Source organism: Protopterus annectens, chromosome 4.part0, assembly GCF_019279795.1.
Source record: "Protopterus annectens isolate FY-2018-M chromosome 4.part0, PAN1.0, whole genome shotgun sequence".
In the NCBI taxonomy this organism is placed as follows: domain Eukaryota; kingdom Metazoa; phylum Chordata; order Ceratodontiformes; family Protopteridae; genus Protopterus; species Protopterus annectens.
Window position 1 is genome coordinate 408,567,990 of NC_056733.1, and position 21,297 is coordinate 408,589,286.

At 35.9% G+C, this 21,297-nt stretch overlaps 1 protein-coding gene across 2 annotated transcripts in view; it reads right to left on the reverse strand.

Moving 5' to 3' along the window:
- The window catches only part of LOC122799354 (adhesion G-protein coupled receptor D1-like), a 689,306-nt gene that overhangs the window by 364,256 nt on the left and 303,753 nt on the right, over nt 1–21,297 (reverse strand). For both annotated transcript variants that reach the window (XM_044068349.1, XM_044068348.1), the window contains exon 11: nt 9,264–9,378. In XM_044068349.1, coding sequence (XP_043924284.1) covers nt 9,264–9,378 — 115 coding nt within the window. The remainder of the gene's footprint in view (nt 1–9,263; nt 9,379–21,297) is intronic.

A 21,297-nucleotide genomic window follows, 5' to 3' on the forward strand; every position in this document is an offset into this window, starting at 1 on the left:
TTTCCTAGTATCCCACATGACAAGGGTATGGAATGGTTTAATGAGGTGCTCTTAAAGATAGGATATTTTAACGGTAATATGATATTTGATTCTGGAATTTATGGATACCATATTGAACAATAAGTTTGTATATTTTAATGGAAAATTCTATAAGCAAAATAAAAGGGTGGCCATGGGAGTTGCCTGTGCCCCCTTTATGCCAACTGTGTCCTTTATTATTGGGAGAAGAAATACATTTTTGACACAGAATGGAACAATTATATTTCTTTTTATACCCGTTACCTTGATGACATCTGTCTTTTTTGGCTGTGATCGAAATAATCCCTTCAAGAGTTCCTTGTTTACATCAATAATACATCAGAATTTTTAAGGTTTACCTACTCCCTATCTAATGTTAAGATTGACTATCTGGATGTTACATTATATACTTCACCCCAGGGATCACTTCTGTGGCTCTGCTCAACAGTGACACAGGAAAATAATTTTCTTGGGTGGCGAAAGCCAGGGTACCTTTGGCTAGGCTTATATAGGCCCTAGGGCCAATAGCCTAGTACCTACCTATGAACCTATGAACCTATGAACAGCAGTCAGTGTTTTCACTCTAAATTGTTTAGAAAAAGTACCTTTTCGAATTCATACCTCCACTATGACAGCAGACACCTGTTTTATCAAAAGACAAAACATAAAACATATATAAAACATTTTTACATAAAGATTTAGCCTTAAGTAAGAATTACTTATTTGTACATCTCAAGCAGACACCAGCTTGATTAACAACAGGAAAAAATAATACTCCTCTTTAACAGCGAACCTCCAAGCCATCCCATTATCTATAGGTTCATGAGTTCATAGCTTAGTACTAGGCTAACTGCCCTTGTGGGCCATTTTGAACTTAGCCAATTATCCCATGTAAGAATCAAACCCTGCACCTTGTGCCCATAAGGTAAACACTTTAACCATTATACCAACCTCCCTCCTTTCACCTTCTATTAGAACATTGATGGGGGTTATGAGTTTGCATGCTTTCACTGTAAAGACAATCTGTGTAGGTTCTGTGCCAGTCCAATAAAGACTGCAGTGATTCTGTTACTGCATTATCTACAAGCATGACTCATGACAAGCACTCAAATCTCAAAATATCACAAATCAAACCACAGAAATCAAATCACTGAAAATACAACCAAATTCTGTTGCATACATGCATACCACAACCCCATGTTATTGACTCTCACAAAGTAAGCTACAACAAAAACAACATAACTGAATATACAACTAAAAATAAGGCAATACTTTTTTTAGTATAGAAATGCATGCCAATCTCCATGGTGCAGACGGATGGAGCTCTGACTATGACCCAGGCAAATGGGGTTTCTTTAGTGGCCCTGGCACTGGAGTAGCCAGGAGGGGGAAGAGTAAAGAGGTGTTGCCTACCTCTGTCTAAGGCATGTGCATGCTTGGAGGCAGAGTGGGGTGCAATCCCCTGGGTGGAGACTGGAAAGACTTCCACTCGTGCCCCAGGGGGAATGATAGGGCTGCTTGGAGGAAGATGCCCCTTGAGTAAGAAAGAGTGACATCCTTAGGGGACAGTCCATTGCACACTCTTCCCTGACACTTTTCCAAGTGTGAGCTGTGGATGGGCCAGGATGAAAAGTGAAAAAAACTTGAACTACTCCTAGCAGCTGTCTCACTTATGATCCCTTTGCCAGCTCTCCCTCACTGAAGAAAACCAACAAACTTGCCTTCTGACTATATACAAATTATATGCTGGAACTGATGCAGACAGTTTATAGTCATTTAGAAAGAAAGTCAATTAGGCAATAGAACAAAAAGGTAATAAAAAAGTCATATGGATCAAAGGATCATTTATAGCTAAACAACGCCATAACAGAGAGTTGTAAAATGGGGAAGAATCTAACTTTGTCATGGAGAGAGTACAAAAAAAATCCTTTAACAGCATCCTACATTCATTGATAATGGCATGCTTACATATGTATAAAATACACCCTACACTGATTAGGTGACTATTATTAAGTGCCAAACTACTTTGCAGCTTAGCCATGACAAAGGCCAAATTATCGTCTCAGGGATAAACATTCATAAAATGATATTCTAGGCTGATTCTTTGTCACTTCTGATGTCATGTCTTGCCTTTAAACCATTAAGCTGTTTATTTAATAGGTTAGGCTATGGTTATCATTTAAGTCTTAGATACTGAACTTGCCTGAACACATCTCATCTACTTTTTGTGGATGATTTAAAATTGTATAGCTCATCAGGCAAGGATCTGACAGCACAATTATAAATGGTTAAAGCTTTCTCAGATAATAAAGAATGGCATTTGTTCTTCATAAATGTGCAAATGCAACATTTATTAAAGGAAAACTGCAGTACAAAGAAAATATCAACCTGGGACAGGAATGTGATATAAAGGAACTTGACCAGGATGGAGTGTATAAATACATGGAGTAGATAAAGAGTCAACTATTACACGTAAGCAAATGAGAATAAAGCTCAATTTGAAAGATATCACAAGGTTAAAGCAAATACTGAAAACTACTTTGACATCTAGGAATAAAGTCAAAGTTATAAATTAATTTGCACTTCAAGTTCTAACTTGCAGATTCGGTGTCATTAACTGGCCACAAAAAAGCAAAAGCACTGAACCTGTTAAACAAGGAAACAAGAAAAATACTTGATGCTTACCAAATGATATATAAAAAAAGCAGTCCATACCAAGATTATACATCCCTCACTTTGAAGGAGGCATGGGCCTCCTCAAACATTGAGTACATGTATGGATCCAGAATCATGGGATTCAACTCATCTTTGCTGACCTCACTAGAGTGAGAGTGAAAGTTCTAATGCATGATGTCTAGGATGACATATTTGCTTCGTTTAGCAGAAGCACTGCAGAATAAAGTGGGAATAGAAACCAAACTAGAGGTAGACAAAAATCAGTCAGCAGCTTTAAGTGACAAAAAACAAAAGAAAGGATATAAAGAAATTGGTCAGTTGAGAAGGAAAGAAATTTGGAAAGTCCACAGATATAGAAGCAAGTGTAGAGATCTTCTGGAGCAACCTCATGATGACCAAGATTTGACACAGGGATGGCTAAGGAGAGGTGAATTGAAACCAAAAAATGAAAGGCTAATAATGGCTACCCAATATACTGGACTATGAACACATTGGTTTACAAGGTCTATAGAACAAGTGTGAGAACTAGACAAATGTAGGTTCTCTAAAAACAGAAATGGAAACAGTTGTACATCTTGTTACTAGATGTTATACACCCATGGCTGAGGGTCTGTACACCAAGCAACACAATAATGTGGTGAGATTGTTAACAGTATAGAAGTAGTGAAAGAATGAACCACATAACATTACAGAGGATGATGTGGTTTATATCACATGGGATCACCCCTTACTAACAGTTCAAAACACAAATGCAAGAAAACCAGATATAGTAGTTCAGAAAAAAAGGATAAAAGTAGCATAGATCTACATATAGAGAGGCACAAAGTCATAAAATACTAGGATTTGCAAGTTGAAATGTGAACAGAGCGGAAGAAAGATGCCCATAGTCCCAGTAGTAGTAAGATCAACAAGCCCAATAAAAAAGAATATACAATCATACTTAAATGTACTACCAATACATTTAACCACATATTTACTTCCAGAGGAGGCAGTACTAGGTACATTGCAGGTGCTGATAAGAGCACTTTTAGCTAACATCATAAAATGAAACAATACTGATTTCATGAACTTTAGTTATGCCCTGAGTTAGGAAGTGAGTCCATTCCAATCAAGGTATCTAAAAAAAACATATTTAGAGAATTTAAACTCGGGATGATAAAATGTGATAAGCAATGTTGTAGCTATCACATAAAACCTTCACTAACAGCAATTAATTCAAAAAGAGACTAATTCCTTATGTGGCTATGATTTAGGCATCAGAAGCAGGGAATCCAGTAATACATAAAGTATATCAATTATTAAGAGTTCGATTAGGTCTTCCAAAATTTCCTCATGGAATTTATCTGAAGAAGGACTTGGATTGTTAGAGGAAGAAACTACTTGTCACTAATTGGTTTAAATCAGTAAGGTCTGAGATTGGAGTAAAAATGAAGATCATTTTAAATGGAAAAAGAAAACAGAAAACAGTAGAAGTCCTCATCTGTGTCAGAAAGTGGTTGACATGATGCTACATAAATATGATATGAAATTTATGGATACTTATCTGAATAAACTTATTTTTTCTGGGAAAAGTGTTTACCTTCATTTAGAAATATGATATTTAGAAGGAGGATAAAAAAATAAATTGACAGATGAAATATGTGAGACTTTATGCTGAGAAATTAACTGTCATAACGAACATATTCTTCACCGATATCTACTAGGAAGATATTAACAAAGTAGTATAAATCTGATGTGCAAAAAAAGTATACCCCCCCCCCCCCATTGCTCACAAGGAAGGCATCTTCCTCAGAAAGATTTGGAGACCAGGTTGGGCAAACCAGATAATAACACAGTTGATCTATGCATGATTTTATTTAACAGATATGCTAATTTCATAATAATAGACCTCCTGCAAGCAGTAAGCAAAACACATAGAATTAGATCCATGTATTTATATGGCTTGGAGATATAAAAGTTTAAGGAAACAATATAGAACATTTGGATCAGTTATAACTAAAAGGATTTGCATGAGTAAATGAAGCTTATTTAATATTATATTGTGCAAATAAAATTCTGTGGTTGTATTAACTTGTTGAAGTGGAATCAATAAAGATTTTATGACTTATTATATGATTATAGAGTGATGCTGGCCGTTGTGGATGAGAGGTGATCATATGCAATTCTATGCAGCTGATAACTGATTTCTTGTTTGTTGTAACCAGATAAAGCTTATATGGCATAAGGGTTTGTTTTTAAGGAAATGACCTGAAAGCACACTGGTTGTTCAAACAACTTACTTGAAGGTAACATAATGTATTAGTAGCATTTGTGGAAATTAAGTTTAGATGTTATGGTTACACTTTTGCATGATCAGCCTGATGGGTACAGTTTCAGAAACTCCACAGCACAATATAAAGCACTGTAAATGTTACCAGTAGAAGTACTGCTTAATATTTTAGAGTACATTTTAGTAAAATATGTATTTATTTATGTCTGTGAATCAGGAAATTCAGATTGGAAACATCTAATTTTTAAATAGGACTGGAGAGAAAAGTTGTGAATGGTATACAGAATAAGAAGATATGAATTAATACAAGAGAAATATGAAAAGTAACACATACATACATAAACTTTACATTAATGGTAGAAGTTTTCCCAGCAGTCAGGTATGCATTTTCATTTTGCAAGTTAATAGTATTAGGGATACAGTGGTGTACGAGGCAGCAGTTACTTGGTATATTCTATGTCTGGGATATTTGAGGTAATAAATGTGCTGAAAGCAATGTTTCCACAGTAGGTTAGGAAAAAAAAGCAGTATAGAAAGGAGCCAAAAAGTACTGGTAAAATCAGTATTAATCCAGAATTACCACAGTAGAACTAAGTTGTTTACAGATGGTCCCTGAGTGTCTTTCTAAAAGTAAATGTAAGATAGAACTGGACAGTTGTTTATTCCACTACTGAAACCGACAGCCGTGAATATTTGGTATGCATTATGATTTAACAAAAGAGAAGTTAGGGCCAGGTATGACATTTTTATAACAAGTTTCTGGACTCCATGCACCACTCCATTTAGATATTTTCTTTAGTGTATTATTTTAGGTAATATAAGATGATGTTTGCATTCCTTAGTAACCGCATAGTTAAATATTGTGGTAACTCATGCAAGTCCATTGTTTTCAAAATGATACAGAAGTGAGTGCTTTCAAAATGATACAGAAGTGAGATTGTAAAGGGCATCCAGAGGTAAATTACAAAAAAAAAAAACAGGTCAAGCACACACACACACTGAGCTAGATATAATAATGGAATAAAAATAGCTTGTATGAAAATTAGATTTTCTTCAGAGAGGTTAAATGTTCAGACTAAAGGGTATGTAAGCATATATACAGCACACTTGGTCAAGAGAAACCCCATTTTGGATAATTAACAAATAAAACATATTTTTTTTAGGCAACGTCTAAAGTAACAGCATTTATTTAGACCAGTTCCTTGCAAGACTGCAGCATAGTTTGCCATCTGTGTTCTGTTAGCTCTAGTTCATTGATCAAATCTCCACCTCTCATAGGGGTATCCATGAATTGTTATACCAGAACTTTAAAATTATGGCCACTGCCAATTACAATGACATATTTACATAATACATTTTATAAACTTCCCTTAATATCATTTAAATGTGCAAAACTTAAATTTTCTTATTGTTTACCCAATATATATAAAGCTGCAGAGAACAATTAAAGTGAAGCCTGATAGCTGTTTTAACACTCTTCCACAGAGCACCAGTGCTGCTAAGTTAATTCAGTGAAACCCATTTTCGGTGCCAATACAATCTGTTATCATTGAGAGGGAGTATACAAGTACTAGGGTGTCCCCCTTTCACAGAACCTAGGTAAAGGTTTGCTTAAAGTGGCTTTCAGTGAGTTATTTTCAAATCTTTGCCACTCTCTGAAAGTTTCTTCTGTAGGCCAACAGCCTTACCAATAAAAGTAATAATGTACATATCCTGTTTAAAACACAAACTTCTTACTGATAACAGAGTGGGTAAAACTATCTCCACCTGTGATACAAATGCAAGCATTTACAGTTAGAACATTTAAAAGTAGCACAATTGTTTCATACAACTGTTACCCTCAATAATGCATTTGAAAAAGCTGACAAAATATCCCCCACACACCCTTTTTTTCAGTTATCTAGGAGGCTACATCATCAATTATAGCTTTGGGTTAGTTGTAGGAGGACAGAGACAGATTAATTGCATGTATTAAGACAGAGTCACTTAGGGTGCTTTTAGAGAGCTGAGTTGATGATAGAGTATGTAATAACGGGTCTACCTGACAACACCGATGCGCTAAAACACCAACAAAATCACCGACACCACAAAACTGAAAGTTCAGAAACACGAAACTTCACATACCCGACAAACCATAATTTCAACACTCAACAAAAGCAACAAATCCCCTGTCCAAAAAGTACACGCACAACACAAGCACACCAAAAACCTTACAAACCTACACTGAACCTTACATACACAACTGTCTATGCACTAACCTTAACCCAAACCCTAACCCTAAGGTCTGTCATTATCGCACACTCACCTAACCCGCGCCCTAACCCTAACTTACTTAACCCACCTCTATCCCTAACGTCTGTCACTGTCGCACACTCACCTGACCCATGCCCTAACCCTAGCTCACTTAACCCGCCCCTAACCCTACATACCATCGCTATTGCACACTTACCTTACCCACAACCTGACCCTAATGTCCATCCCTATCGCACACTTACCTTTACATGTCGGTGTTCTCAGCGTCAGGATTCTCAACTGTCGGTCTTCTCCATTGTCAATCTTCCGGTGTCGGTGTTCTCGTTGTCTGCATTTCGAGATTTTGGCATTTTTAGGTAGACCCGTAATAACACATCTGAGAAAATACAAACTCTAGTATTCCCTTTCTAAGTTCATTCAAACTGAAGTATCTACTGAATAAGATAAATTTAGAATCTTTCATGAATAGATTTTGCAGTGTTTCTGTGACAGCAAGTTTATCTTGCTTAGAGGGACAGTGTTGTAGAAAGATGAATTTGTCACAGATATGTTTGTTGGTATGCTCAATATTTAAGCCGCTTGACTCTCTCCAGCTGACATCCTCTGGTGTTATAATCTGAGTATTAGACATTTTATAACAGGAAATGGGTTGTGTGTGTTTCCATACAGATGTTTAAAACCCATGCTTGGCTATAGAACTGAAAATTACCAAGCTAAGCTTTACATTTCTTTGTGGACTTGCCTGCCAAGTAGGGAATATACTTCTATGAATGATGGGAAAGTAACATGTAGAAAGGTAACATAAATAGTCAAGCAAAGGACTGTGAAAAGTTTGTAAGAAATCAACACCTGATTTAGGGAATATTAAGTCAAGGAAAGAGAAATAACAGTATATTATCAAAACTGACAAAAAAACATGACTGACTATAACATCTGACTGCATTCTGATTTACTGACATGGTTAAATTGAATATGTTAGAAGTGGATATATGAGGCAAACTAGCTTAGGAAGGCTGAAATTGCATACTCACCCAGTTCCAATAATTAGCTAAAACCTGCTATTTCCTATGTTATTATGAGCAACTTAGAAAATCTGATATGGTTATAGTAATCAGCTAAAATACTGTGCTTCTGAGGCTGAATGGGCAACATAGTAAACACAATCCAGTCACATTAATTAGTTAAACTTGTGTTTCTTAGGCTTTTAACTTAGCAAACATGAGCAAATACCAGTAATCAGTTAAAATCTGTCATTTTTTTAGGCATTACAAGCAACTTAGCAATCATCATCAGTTTACAATAATCAGCTGAACTCTGATGTTTCTTTGGTCATTATGAAGACCTCCGATGAATTTAGAGATGGTTCCCCAAAGGACTTCAATTCTCTATGTATGCTCTACATGTTATTATGGCTACTAGCAGATATGCAAATTCAAAGATGGAGAAGATGCCTGTGTCAGCCCAGTGAGGATAAATCCTCAACCAGACTGCAAAAGAGGAACTATGGACATATTCTCACACAGTAGATAATATGGAAATTAAATGGGCCAGATAAAAGACCTTCCAGACTACTGTTGAGACATGATAGTCAAATGACAAGGGATTATCAACAAGAATATCCAAATCCCTTACAACAGTGTTAGTTAATTTCTTTCAAAATCAAACTGTGGCTTATATTTACATGAAACAAGGGTAGCTTGGAAGTGATTCTGTAGTGCAGTACAAAATACAAAGTGATACAGAGTAACAGAGGTGCAGAGAAAGTAGGTATTTCCTGTGTTATTATGAGCTACTTAGAAAATTTGATCTAGTCCTAGTAATCAGTAAAAGGCAATACAATTTCATAGTGTGATAAGAATATACATCTACAAAGCAGTGTGATGATTCTATGCTGTAAATGCCAAGAACACCACGCTAGACAAAAAGAGACCAAACTAAACAGAAATCTGCTACTCTTCTATGTACATAAATTGCAAGACAAACTTGCTTTTATGTAGAGAAGCAACACTTGTAGAGCTTATAAGAAGTAGATTAGCAGGAAATATACCTCCATTGTCTCCAAGCGCAACCATATTCTTCCGGGACTCTGAATCAAGATGAGATACCAAGTAAAATAAGAAGAGGTCAGTTGAGTTGATCAAACTGTTGAGCACACCTCCTCTCTGAAAAAGTAATCAAATAATTATAAGATGTCTCTAGGAATTCCAGTGAAAATACTAAAAGTCAGCTTATATTAAGCATGTACCAAACACATCACCTTACTTAAACAACAAACTATGTCCATACTTATTAAAACTCTGTGGTTAAATTCTTTGTATAACCAGTAAGCCAGTAAGGATTAGGATACTGGAAGTGCCACTACAACCAGCTTTAAGAGCTGAGCCTGCACTGTTATATGTACAGTAGCATCATATGTAAGTCAGTGGCAGCATTAATGGATAACTATGAGTAAATGCTAAACTTTTCCTCATCTCAGGATGTTTTTAAAAAGTCTAATCAACTTTAAACATTTATTCCTTTCTTTCTGTGTGTACATGATTGTGTAGTCCCTCTCTCTTTGCACATTACTTTGTTTTGGATGGAACATTATCTTAGTCATTTTTGAATTTGTTGCAGCATTTAGTAAAACTTTGCCCATTTTATCAAACTCTGATTAAATAGGATGAAAGAAAACCTGACATCTGTGGCTAATGCATTGACATAGTGGGGATACCTGCAACTAAGACCCTTAATACCTGTATAAAAGAAAGCACCCTGTTCATTATTTTCTTCCTGAAACAAGAACAGGGTTAACTCAAACCTATTAAGACACTTAAAACAGGCAACAATCATAAAAGATTCATTGAGTTAAAAACAGTGATGCTACTTCTAGACATAATCAGAGACAGCATTAATATAGGATATTGGCATTATGAATCAAAGAATACAACAATGAAGGACATGCACATGAAAAACACAGGATGCATTGGGAAAAGAAGGCTTTAATAATAAAAGATCTTGCTGGATCACAAGTGTGGCTGTCTTGCCATCTAGAATAGAATACATTTAAAAATGTTAAAATGTTGCCAGACAGAGAGTAATGTATGGTCATTTCTACATTAATACATTAAATAGGGATATGTCTCTCTATTTCTCTGTCTCTCTCTCTCTCTCTCTCTCTCTGTATACACAAACATACATGTATACATACATGGGTCTACTTCAAATAAATGAAAATCCACATTACCAAAGACGACACCACCGAAACCTGACTTACCCAAACTACTGGTATGCCAAAGGATTTCACAGGGTAAGTAACCAAGTGGCCAACAAGGGGAACTTTGTTGTATTCCCCACTGTAGTATGATCCCAGAGTTGGTATATTTAGTTAAGGGGCTGTGGGGTGGGTTTGACGTAGTGCAGTATGTTTCGTCATTCGCTGGTGGCCTACAGGATACTTACCCTGTGAAATCTGTTGGTTTTCTGGTCATTCTGGTAAGTCAGCTTTCGGTGATGTTGTCTCAGTTATTTAATTTTCAGTAATGTGGGTTTTTGTTTATTTGAAGTAGACCCCCCCCCCCACACACAAACACACACACACAAATCTATATATTCATTTATATACCAATTTCTTTATGTATTTGTTTAGTACTGCATAGAGATTATCAAAAATATAATTATTTACACATATATATATACTTTCTACTCATAGTTTCCTTTTAATGCTGCAATCAGGTAACCAGAGGTTGTTTTTTTTCCAATGTGAAAGGACATCAGTAACAAAGAAATGTTTTATTATGCCACACAGGACTCTGGAAACAAGTATATAATATATTTTATCACTGAAAATGCAGAAAAAGTCTAGAAAAGACTTCTAGCAGATATTTAAAAAATGCTAACACGCTTCAGACATGAATGGAGACTGTGAGTGAGGAACAAATTTATTTTCAGCTTCCAGTATGAATAACGCTGGGTAAAACACTGCAGAAAGTTACCAGCATACTTTGAAAGACCATGAATCTGTGCTGCTTCTTGCCCAGAGTGTAATTCATTTTTTAATCCAGGGCAAGTTGACTTCTTTGAATCTTACCTCACTGAAGACCATTCAGTCGCAAACACAAGCCTAAATGATTAACTCAATACTTCCTCCGGGGGGGGGGGGGGGGCATATTTGCTCATCATTTGCTATGGGCTGGGTTTCCAGTACACCATAACTAATATAAGTTAACTTTCATGTAAGTCATAAAAAAGAAATACTGCCTCCAGGCGCCAATAACTAGTCCCCGACTCCACAGCAATGTGAAAAATACTACAAATGAACTGCAAAAAATCGGACTTCTCCAGAGGTAGTAGCAATCACTTTAATATATCCACACAGCACAAAAGGTCAAGTGCTTTCGTCAAAATTGACTTCATCAGAACAAAGACATGTTACACTAAAACCTTTTTATACATTTTCCTTAATGAGTCCATCAAAATCAGCACAATTAAAATTTAAAGCAACAGTCTTTTAAAATATTTCAAAGTACATATAAATAAATAGAAATAAATAAGAATAGAAAATGTGTGTTTGAATTCATAAAATAGTACGTAAAAAATATATAATATAACAATTGTACAAAAGTTTTTATATAGTTTATAATAACAAGTGTTTAAAAGGAATAATTATAATCGATTAGCTCTGAACTTCAATTTAGGTTTAATACTAATAGATTCATTTATACCAGGAAACTCAGCCCCATTTAACCTGAGTTGCCACCTAGTTTCAGCCCTGAGTAATTTGTTGGTCCAGTCCCCCCCTCTAAAATCAGGAACAACCACTTCCAAAATACCAAACTTGAACCCGTGGGAGGGATTGGTTTTGATATGTTTGGACAGAGCATTTTTTTCATCCTGTCTTCCTATACAATAACAGTGCTCGTAAATTCTACGGTTCAATTTCCTCTCTGTCTTGCCAATGTAATAACATGGGCAGGAATTGCATAGGGCTAAATAAACAACACCACAGGTGGTACAGGAACCAGTCGCAAAAACCACCTCAATGTCAAATGGACTGAGTTTAACCTTAGTACCCTCGAAAATGTAACTACAGTACTCACAGCAACCACATTTGCGAGTACCTTTCTTTCTGGAATTCGAAATAGGTTTGTTCTCTAGAATATATTTTAAGTTGTTACTAACTCTATATGTAAAAAGGGGTTCGGGACCCAAAACTGATGAAACATCCCTATTACCCTTGAACATGGCCCAATTGTTTCTAATGATCTGTTTTACCTCTTTAGAGGTATCACCGTAAGTTAAAACCATAGCTTGGCTAAAATCCTTTGGTTCATTATTTAACAGAGACACCTCCTCGTCATTGGCCCCTAGTAAGGGTTTGCATCTAATGTTCCATTCACTCATTACCTGGTCCCTAATTTTCTTTAACATGTCCCTGGGATAGCCTCGATGGAGAAACATGTCCATAACTAACCTAATTTCGTCTTCCACAAGGGTTAAACTAGAACACATCCTTACTACCCTAACCATCTGACCCTTAACAATGTTCCTCTTAGTATAAGGAGGATGGTTACTTGAATATTCAAGGTAGTCGTTTGAAAAAGTGGGTTTTCTATATAACCTAGATTGGAAGCAATTATTAGAACTATCTTTAGTTAGTTTTACATCAAGAAAGTTGATCTCCGCGTGGTTACCATTCCCAGTAAATTTTAAATAATCACAAACGTTGTTGACGTATTCAAGAAAAGGTTCAAAAGATATTCCATCTTTCCATAATATAAATAAATCATCCAAAAATCTTAAGTACAAACACCAGTCATTTTTGTAACAAGAATTGAATAAGAACTGGGTTTCCCAAAAGTACATGACTAAATTAGCAAAAATGGGGGCACAATTGTTGCCCATAGCCACCCCTTTTGTTTGTCTATAAAATTCCCCCTCAAAGGTAAAAAAATTGTTCTTTAAAACAGTTTCCATTAATTCCAGAATTAAATTAATCATACTACCACTGAGGTTAGTTTTACTAACTAAAACGTTATTAAAAAATTCCAATCCAACATCATTGGGGATAGAGGTAAAGAGATCAACAACATCTATAGTTGAAAAATAAAGATAGTTAATAAAAAAATTCCTTCTTAACTTTCCTAAAACGTCCCATGAATCAATAAGTACATGTTCTAAGGGTACCAGGGCTTGTTTGACCATCCGGTCAATAAACACCCCCAGTGGGTAAGTAATACTGTTGTGTCCAGAAATAACTAATCAGTAAGGGGGGGGTCTTCCCAATTCTTGTGAACTTTAGGAATGACAAAGGCTATGGGTATCACTGGATGTTCCACATGAAGAAAGTTGAAAACATCTTCATTAATAACACCTTGGTATAGGGAGTCCTCCAAAAGAAATTTAATCTTTCTGTAACTCAAGTGAATTTCATTCCTGGAGGCTACTTCATATTTAGTGTTATCATTCAACATGTTGGTAATTTTGTTATTATAGTCTACCACATTAGAGATGACCATACCCCCACCCTTATCGGGTTTCATGAATCTAACGTCCTGGTTATTCCTTAGTTGTAAAAGTAAATTCTTTTCGGCCAGGGTCAGGTTATGCCTAGTGTAACGTTGAGACCTCAAAACCTTATAAATTTCCTGACAACTAACATTTTCAAAGGAGTGTAAAATGGGTATGAGGGGTGGATTGTAACAACTTTTCTTGTGGGTAACCGAATTCCTAATAACATTGTTGTTTATTTTTTCTTTGTTCAACAGTTTAAGGTTTAGTTTTCTAACAAACATCTTAAAGTCCATCAGGATTTTACTACTGTCATCCCTAGTAGTAGGCATAAATTTCATACCTTTCATTAGGAGATGAAAAAGATCTTTACAAACAGGAAATTCTGCATAGTTATATATCTTAAAACCTTTAAATAGAAAAACAATGTTATCAGTATTAGTTATAACCTCTTCGTTGTCATTGTTATCCCTGTTAACTTGTTCTAATCGTAACTGTTCTTCCTCCTGTACGGGGAGTTCCTGAATTTCTGCCTCGCCCCTCCTTCCCCCCGATGGTCTAAAAAATCTTTATCTTGTCTAATCTGGTTTCTGTTGTATATCCTTTCGGACCTTCTAAGGGGAGGGAATTCAACATCATATCCATTATTGTCATTGCCAACCCTGTTATTTACACCATTCTCATTAAAAAACTGGGAATGAACAGGTGCATTACCCCTACTTGAATCATTATCAAAATAGGCTTTAGGAAAAGGGTAAGCCAAACCATTCCTATATTCATAATCATCTCTGGAAAGTTTCTTCTTTTTCCTAAAAATGTTGTTAAGTTCGTTCTCCACTATGCAGAATTTCCTGTTTGTAAAGATCTTTTTCATCTCCTAATGAAAGGTATGAAATTTGTGCCTACTACTAGGGATGACAGTAGTAAAATCCTGATGGACTTTAAGATCTTTGTTAGAAAATTAAACTTTAACTGTTGAACAAAGAAAAAATAAACAACAATGTTATTAGGAATTCGGTTACCCACAAGAAAAGTTGTTACAATCCACCCCTCATACCCATTTTACACTTCTTTGAAAATGTTAGTTGTCAGGAAATTTATAAGGTTTTGAGGTCTCAACGTTACACTAGGCATAATCTGACCCTGGCCGAAAAGAATTTACTTTTACAACTAAGGAATAACCAGGACGTTAGATTCATGAAACCCGATAAGGGTGGGGGTATGGTCATCTCTAATGTGGTAGACTATAATAACAAAATTACCAACATGTTGAATGATAACACTAAATATGAAGTAGCCTCCAGGAATGAAATTCACTTGAGTTACAGAAAGATTAAATTTCTTTTGGAGGACTCCCTATACCAAGGTGTTATTAACGAAGATGTTTTCAACTTTCTTCATGTGGAACATCCAGTGATACCCATAGCCTTTGGCATTCCTAAAGTTCACAAGAATTGGGAAGACCCCCCTTACAGATTAATTATTTCTGGACACAACAGTATTACTTATCCACTGGGGGTGTTTATTGACCGGATGATCAAACAAGCCCTGGTACCCTTAGAACATGTACTTATTGATTCATGGGACTTTTTGAGGAAAGTTAAGAAGGAATTTTTTAGCAACGATCTTTATTTTTCAACTATAGATGTTGTTGATCTCTTTACCTCTATCCCCCATGATGTTGGATTGGAATTTTTTAATAACGTTTTAGTTAGTAAAACTAACCTCAGTGGTAGTATGATTAATTTCATACTGGAATTAATGGAAACTGTTTTAAAGAACAATTTTTTTACCTTTGAGGGGGAATTTTATAGACAAACAAAAGGGGTGGCTATGGGCAACAGTTGTGCCCCCATTTTTGCTAATTTAGTCATGTACTTTTGGGAAACCCAGTTCTTATTCAATTCTTGTTACAAAAATGACTGGTGTTTGTACTTAAGATTTTTGGATGATTTATTTATATTATGGAAAGATGGAACATCTTTTGAACCTTTTCTTGAATACGTCAACAACGTTTGTGATTATTTCAAATTTACTGGGAATGGTAACCACGCGGAGATCAACTTTCTTGATGTAAAACTAACTAAAGATAGTTCTAATAATTGCTTCCAATCTAGGTTATATAGAAAACCCACTTTTTCAAACGACTACCTTGAATATTCAAGTAACCATCCTCCTTATACTAAGAGGAACATTGTTAAGGGTCAGATGGTTAGGGTAGTAAGGACGTGTTCTAGTTTAACCCTTGTGGAAGACGAAATTAGGTTAGTTATGGACATGTTTCTCCATCGAGGCTATCCCAGGGACATGTTAAAGAAAATTAGGGACCAGGTAATGAGTGAATGGAACATTAGATACAAACCCTTACTAAGGGCCAATGACGAGGCGGTGTCTCTGTTAAATAATGAACCAAAGGATTTTAGCCAAGCTATGGTTTTAACTTACGGTGATACCTCTAAAGAGGTAAAACAGATCATTAGAAACAATTGGGCCATGTTCAAGGGTAATAGGGATGTTTCATCAGTTTTGGGTCCCGAACCCCTTTTTACATATAGAGTTAGTAACAACTTAAAATATATTCTAGAGAACAAACCTATTTCGAATTCCAGAAAGAAAGGTACTTGCAAATGTGGTTGCTGTGAGTACTGTAGTTACATTTTCAAGGGTACTAAGGTTAAACTCAGTCCATTTGACACTGAGGTGTTTTTTGCGACTGGTTCCTGTACCAGCTGTGGTGTTGTTTATTTAGCCCTATGCAATTCCTGCCCATGTTATTACATTGGCAAGACAGAGAGGAAATTGAACCGTAGAATTTATGAGCACTGTTATTGTATAGGAAGACAGGACGAAAAAAATGCTCTGTCCAAACATATCAAAACCAATCCCTCCCACGGGTTCAAGTTTGGTATTTTGGAAGTGGTTGTTCCTGATTTTAGAGGGGGGGACTGGACCAACAAATTACTCAGGGCTGAAACTAGGTGGCAACTCAGGTTAAATGGGGCTGAGTTTCCTGGTATAAATGAATCTATTAGTATTAAACCTGAATTGAAGTTCAGAGCTAATCGATTATAATTATTCCTTTTAAACACTTGTTATTATAAACTATATAAAAACTTTTGTACAATTGTTATATTATATATTTTTTACGTACTATTTTATGAACTCAAACACACATTTTCTATTCTTATTTATTTCTATTTATTTATATGTACTTTGAAATATTTTAAAAGACTGTTGCTTTAAATTTTAATTGTGCTGATTTTGATGGACTCATTAAGGAAAATGTATAAAAAGGTTTTAGTGTAACATGTCTTTGTTCTGATGAAGTCAATTTTGATGAAAGCGCTTGACCTTTTGTGCTGTGTGGATATATTAAAGTGATTGCTACTACCTCTGGAGAAGACCGATTTTTTGCAGTTCATTTGTAGTATTTTTCACATTGCTGTGGAGTTGGGGACTAGTTATTGGCGCCTGGAGGCAGTATTTCTTTTTTATGGTTGTTACTTCTGCTTCTGCACCTTTTTGTTTTTTTCATGTAAGTCATATCAATTCACATCCAGTTGTCTAATCTTTTCTGTTGTCCTGACCACATGAATGTTTATCTATTAGCCCACAAACAAAGTGACTAGATACTCTGAAAAAACTCCATGGATGGAGGGTTGCTTGTAAAATATTAAATAAAGGCAAGGCAGTGAGATAAGAGAAAGTACTTGAGAAAAACAGAGTCTTCTGAAATACATTATACAAAGGCAGACAGATGTACTATCCTGAAACAAATACAATAAATAAAAGAATAAATACATATTTTACAAGGGAACATATACAATAGCTATCTTTTAACACAGTCTGTGTTTTTAATTAAAATGTATTTATTTTATCTACTTGCTGGCTTTGTATACTAAGAATGCCCATCAGGGCTATGGCCATTTGCAGAGGATGCTCAGGGTGAAAAGTTTCGGGTCTATATTAGAATATCGAAGTTTCAAAACTTCGAATGTTCTAATATCGAACCCTATTACACCTAACCCTACACTAAACTATACACACACCACTAACTATCCACTTACCTTAACCCAAACCCTAACCCTAAGGTCCATCACTATCGCACACTCACCTCATCCGCGCCCATAAACCTAACTCGCCTACCCTGCCCTAACCCTCATGTCCACACAATCGCACACTTATCTGACCCGCGCCCTAACCCTAACTCACCTAACCCGCCCTAACCCTCACATCCACACAATTGCACACATACCTAACCCACGTCTTAACCCTAACTCACCTAACCCGCATGTCCACACAATCGCACACTTACCTAACCCGCACCCCAACCCTAACTAACCTAACCCATACTCAATTGCACACTTACATGAACCTGACCCGTAACATTCCACCACAGCGCTGAAAATACCGAAGCAACAGAAATGGACAACCAAATTCTTTCCTTAGGAAAACATTTGGCTTTCTGTTGCTTCGATAGGGTTCGATATTAGAACATTCAAAGTTTTGAAACTTCAATGTTCTAATATAGACCCAAAGGTTTCAACATGTATGTTAATAATATAACAATCAAAATAGGAAGCTATGAATGCAATAACAGTAAACAAAGCATGCAGTTTCTATAGCCAGAAAGAATAATTTAGCCTTGTCTACTGTGACACAGAAGGCACAGAGAGAACAAATTAATTAAAATATATATATGTTTAGTCATCTTCACCTACATGCTTGCAGTGAAGATGATAAAACACGTTACTGAAAATAAGAACAAATTTTTTAGATAGGTTCAATGTGCTTTGAATATGAAAAATGGAATATTTGTATCTTCAGTATTAGCAGTGAGCTAGAAAGCAGGGAAGAATATGCCTACTGCCATATGCATGAAACACAGAGGGACTGAAGCTGTGAATTAATCAGAGAGAAAAGGGGAATGTGCAGTAGAGTGAGTGGGTGTAATGAGCAGAGGGAGGAGAATATTGTGTAGTAGGAAGGTGTGGTTATAATCAAATGAGGAGGGAGGGAGGGTGATGTGTAGTAAAAGTGGGTGGGGATAACTGCAACTAGGAGGACAGGGAGGATATTGTGTAGTAGGAAAGTCTGGTTATAATGAAATGAGGGGGGAGGGTGATGTTTAGTAAAAGAGGGTGGGTGTAATGAGGTGGGGCAGGAGGATATTGTGTAGTAGGAAGGTTGGCTATAATAAAACAAGTGGGGTGATATATAATAAAAGTGGGTGGGTGTAAAAAGGAGAGGGAGGAAGATATTGTGTAGTAGGAAAGTCTGGTTATAATGAAATGAGGGGGGAGGGTGATGTGCAGTAAAGGTGGGTGGGTGTAATGAAGAGAGGCGGAGGATATTGTGTAATAGGAAAGACTGGTTATAATGAAATGGGGGGAGGGTGATGTGTAGTAAAGGTGGGTGGGTGTAATGAAGAGAGGCGGAGGATACTATGTAGTAGGAAAGACTGGTTATAATGAAGTGGGGGGTGATGTATAGTAAAAGTGGGTGGATATAGTGAGGAGAGTAAGTAAGGAAGATAATGTGTAGTGGAGGGTGGGTGTTAGAAGAAGGAAGGTATATCAGGCTTAGAAAAGTATAATGAAGAGAAGGTTGAATGTAATACAAGGCAGGCTGTAGTAGGCATTATGAGGAAATGTTTAATGTAAGACAGAAAAATGAGTACTATGTAAGAGAGCAGCGGAAAAACAGAGTTTATAGCAGAAGTATTAGAAATGATTGAATGCAGCGGGTATGTGAAATACATATCTATGGAATTCAGCTACAGCAGAAACAGAAACTGAGTCAGAAAATGACAAAAAATACACCAAACCCACAGACATTGCCAACATCCTAGCTGACAGAATGTCTGCATTTTCAGTAATGTTTTGCGGTTCCTGTTTCCATTGCTTCTCGACTACTTGCATGCTTTAGTGTTTGCACAACCCCCAATACAACAGTCGTCACATTGTTTTTCTTTCAGTACACAGACACTCAGCCATGAGTATATCACAGCCAGCAATGAGATATGTTCCAGTTCTGTATTACAAAACCTGCATTTATTTCTTTTTTTATAAAATAACTTTTTATTGATTTGTGCATCAAGCAGTCACAGTAGACACATGTTTACATAATGTTAGACATATTGCTGAATGCAGCAGGTTTTCAAATATTATACAAACCGAATTCTCTTCAGTAGAGACTAATTACCAACTCTGTACATTCTATACACTAGTGCTGCCAAGTTAAATCTGAGAGATTGAGGGATAAACAAATAAGCCATTCATTATATATAATTCTGGGATCTAAGCATGACAAAATTAAAGATATATACTGTTCATTTGTTAATTCCAAGTCGATGTCATGAAAAAGGATAATATGCAGTAGTCAGCGTCCAGTAGTCAAAATTTGTCTGATGTAGATTTAAACTGTAATCAAGTAACTAGAATCTTTTCAAAAAGTAAATTCCACTGTTTCTGGTAGTAGATATGTTTCTTAGGATTAATTATAATTATTTTTTGAGATGATATGTAGGTTGTAGCCATAGCTCGGAAACCCCTCCAGGATAACTTGGTGTGATCTAACCAGTTTTTGGTTATGTATAATTTAATAAGTGATCATATAGTGACTAAAGTATGCATTTGTAGCTTGGTGAGTTTTAGATCTGTGATATGAAGAATTGCTAGTTCCCAACATAGAGTTGATTTGTGATACCCCATCTTTTCTAGTCGTACCTTAAGCAAGTCCCATAGGTTCCCTTAGTACTTATAAAACCATAGAACATGCAGGAGTTCTGCCTGTGGGTAAAGATATCATTTACATGCCGGGGAAGGTTTGGGGTTAAATTTATTTAGAGTCATAGGTGTGTAATACACATTATCAATCATCAATTGTGTACCTATTAATTTTTTAAAAGGAGAATAGCTGATGGTGGAATTTGTAGCTCTAAGTGTCTGCTCTTTTAAAATATATTACCCCTATTACCCCAGTAGTTAGAGAAAATGAATGTGTCCTCGTAGATGAAAGATCTAACAGGTTTGTATGCATTTGAGATTGTTTTCTTTTTGCTTGCAAGTGATTCAAAAATTTCCGAAAGCCTCATCAGATCTTTTTCATTAACAAATGATTCCCCAATTATTGATGGAAACATCTCCCTAATCTGCTTTAAGATAATGATATATTTGTTGTTAACTTTTAAATCTTCTCATAGGTCTTGTAATGTTTTATCTCGGTGTTTGTATATGTCCCAAACTGTGTAGTCCTTGATTAATGGGTATTCCAGTAAATTTAACATCTTATTACTTAGTTTGATATTTGGATTCAAATGGAGTGGTTGAAGAAGGGGTAAGGCCTTGTCAAGTTTTAAGGTTTTCACCCATTCCTGAAAGTTCTTTACATTGGTTATTAAGTTATCATTTAGACTAAAGTTCCTAATATTATTTGGAGTAATGAATAGTATGGCTTTAGGGTTGACTTTGCAGTAAAGTATATGTTGGTACAAAATTTTTATCCACAATGGTGACCAATGTTCACTATGTTTTGTAAAATTAGATATTAATGCAAGTCTGAGCACATTAGTAATTTTGTAGTAAAGCAGT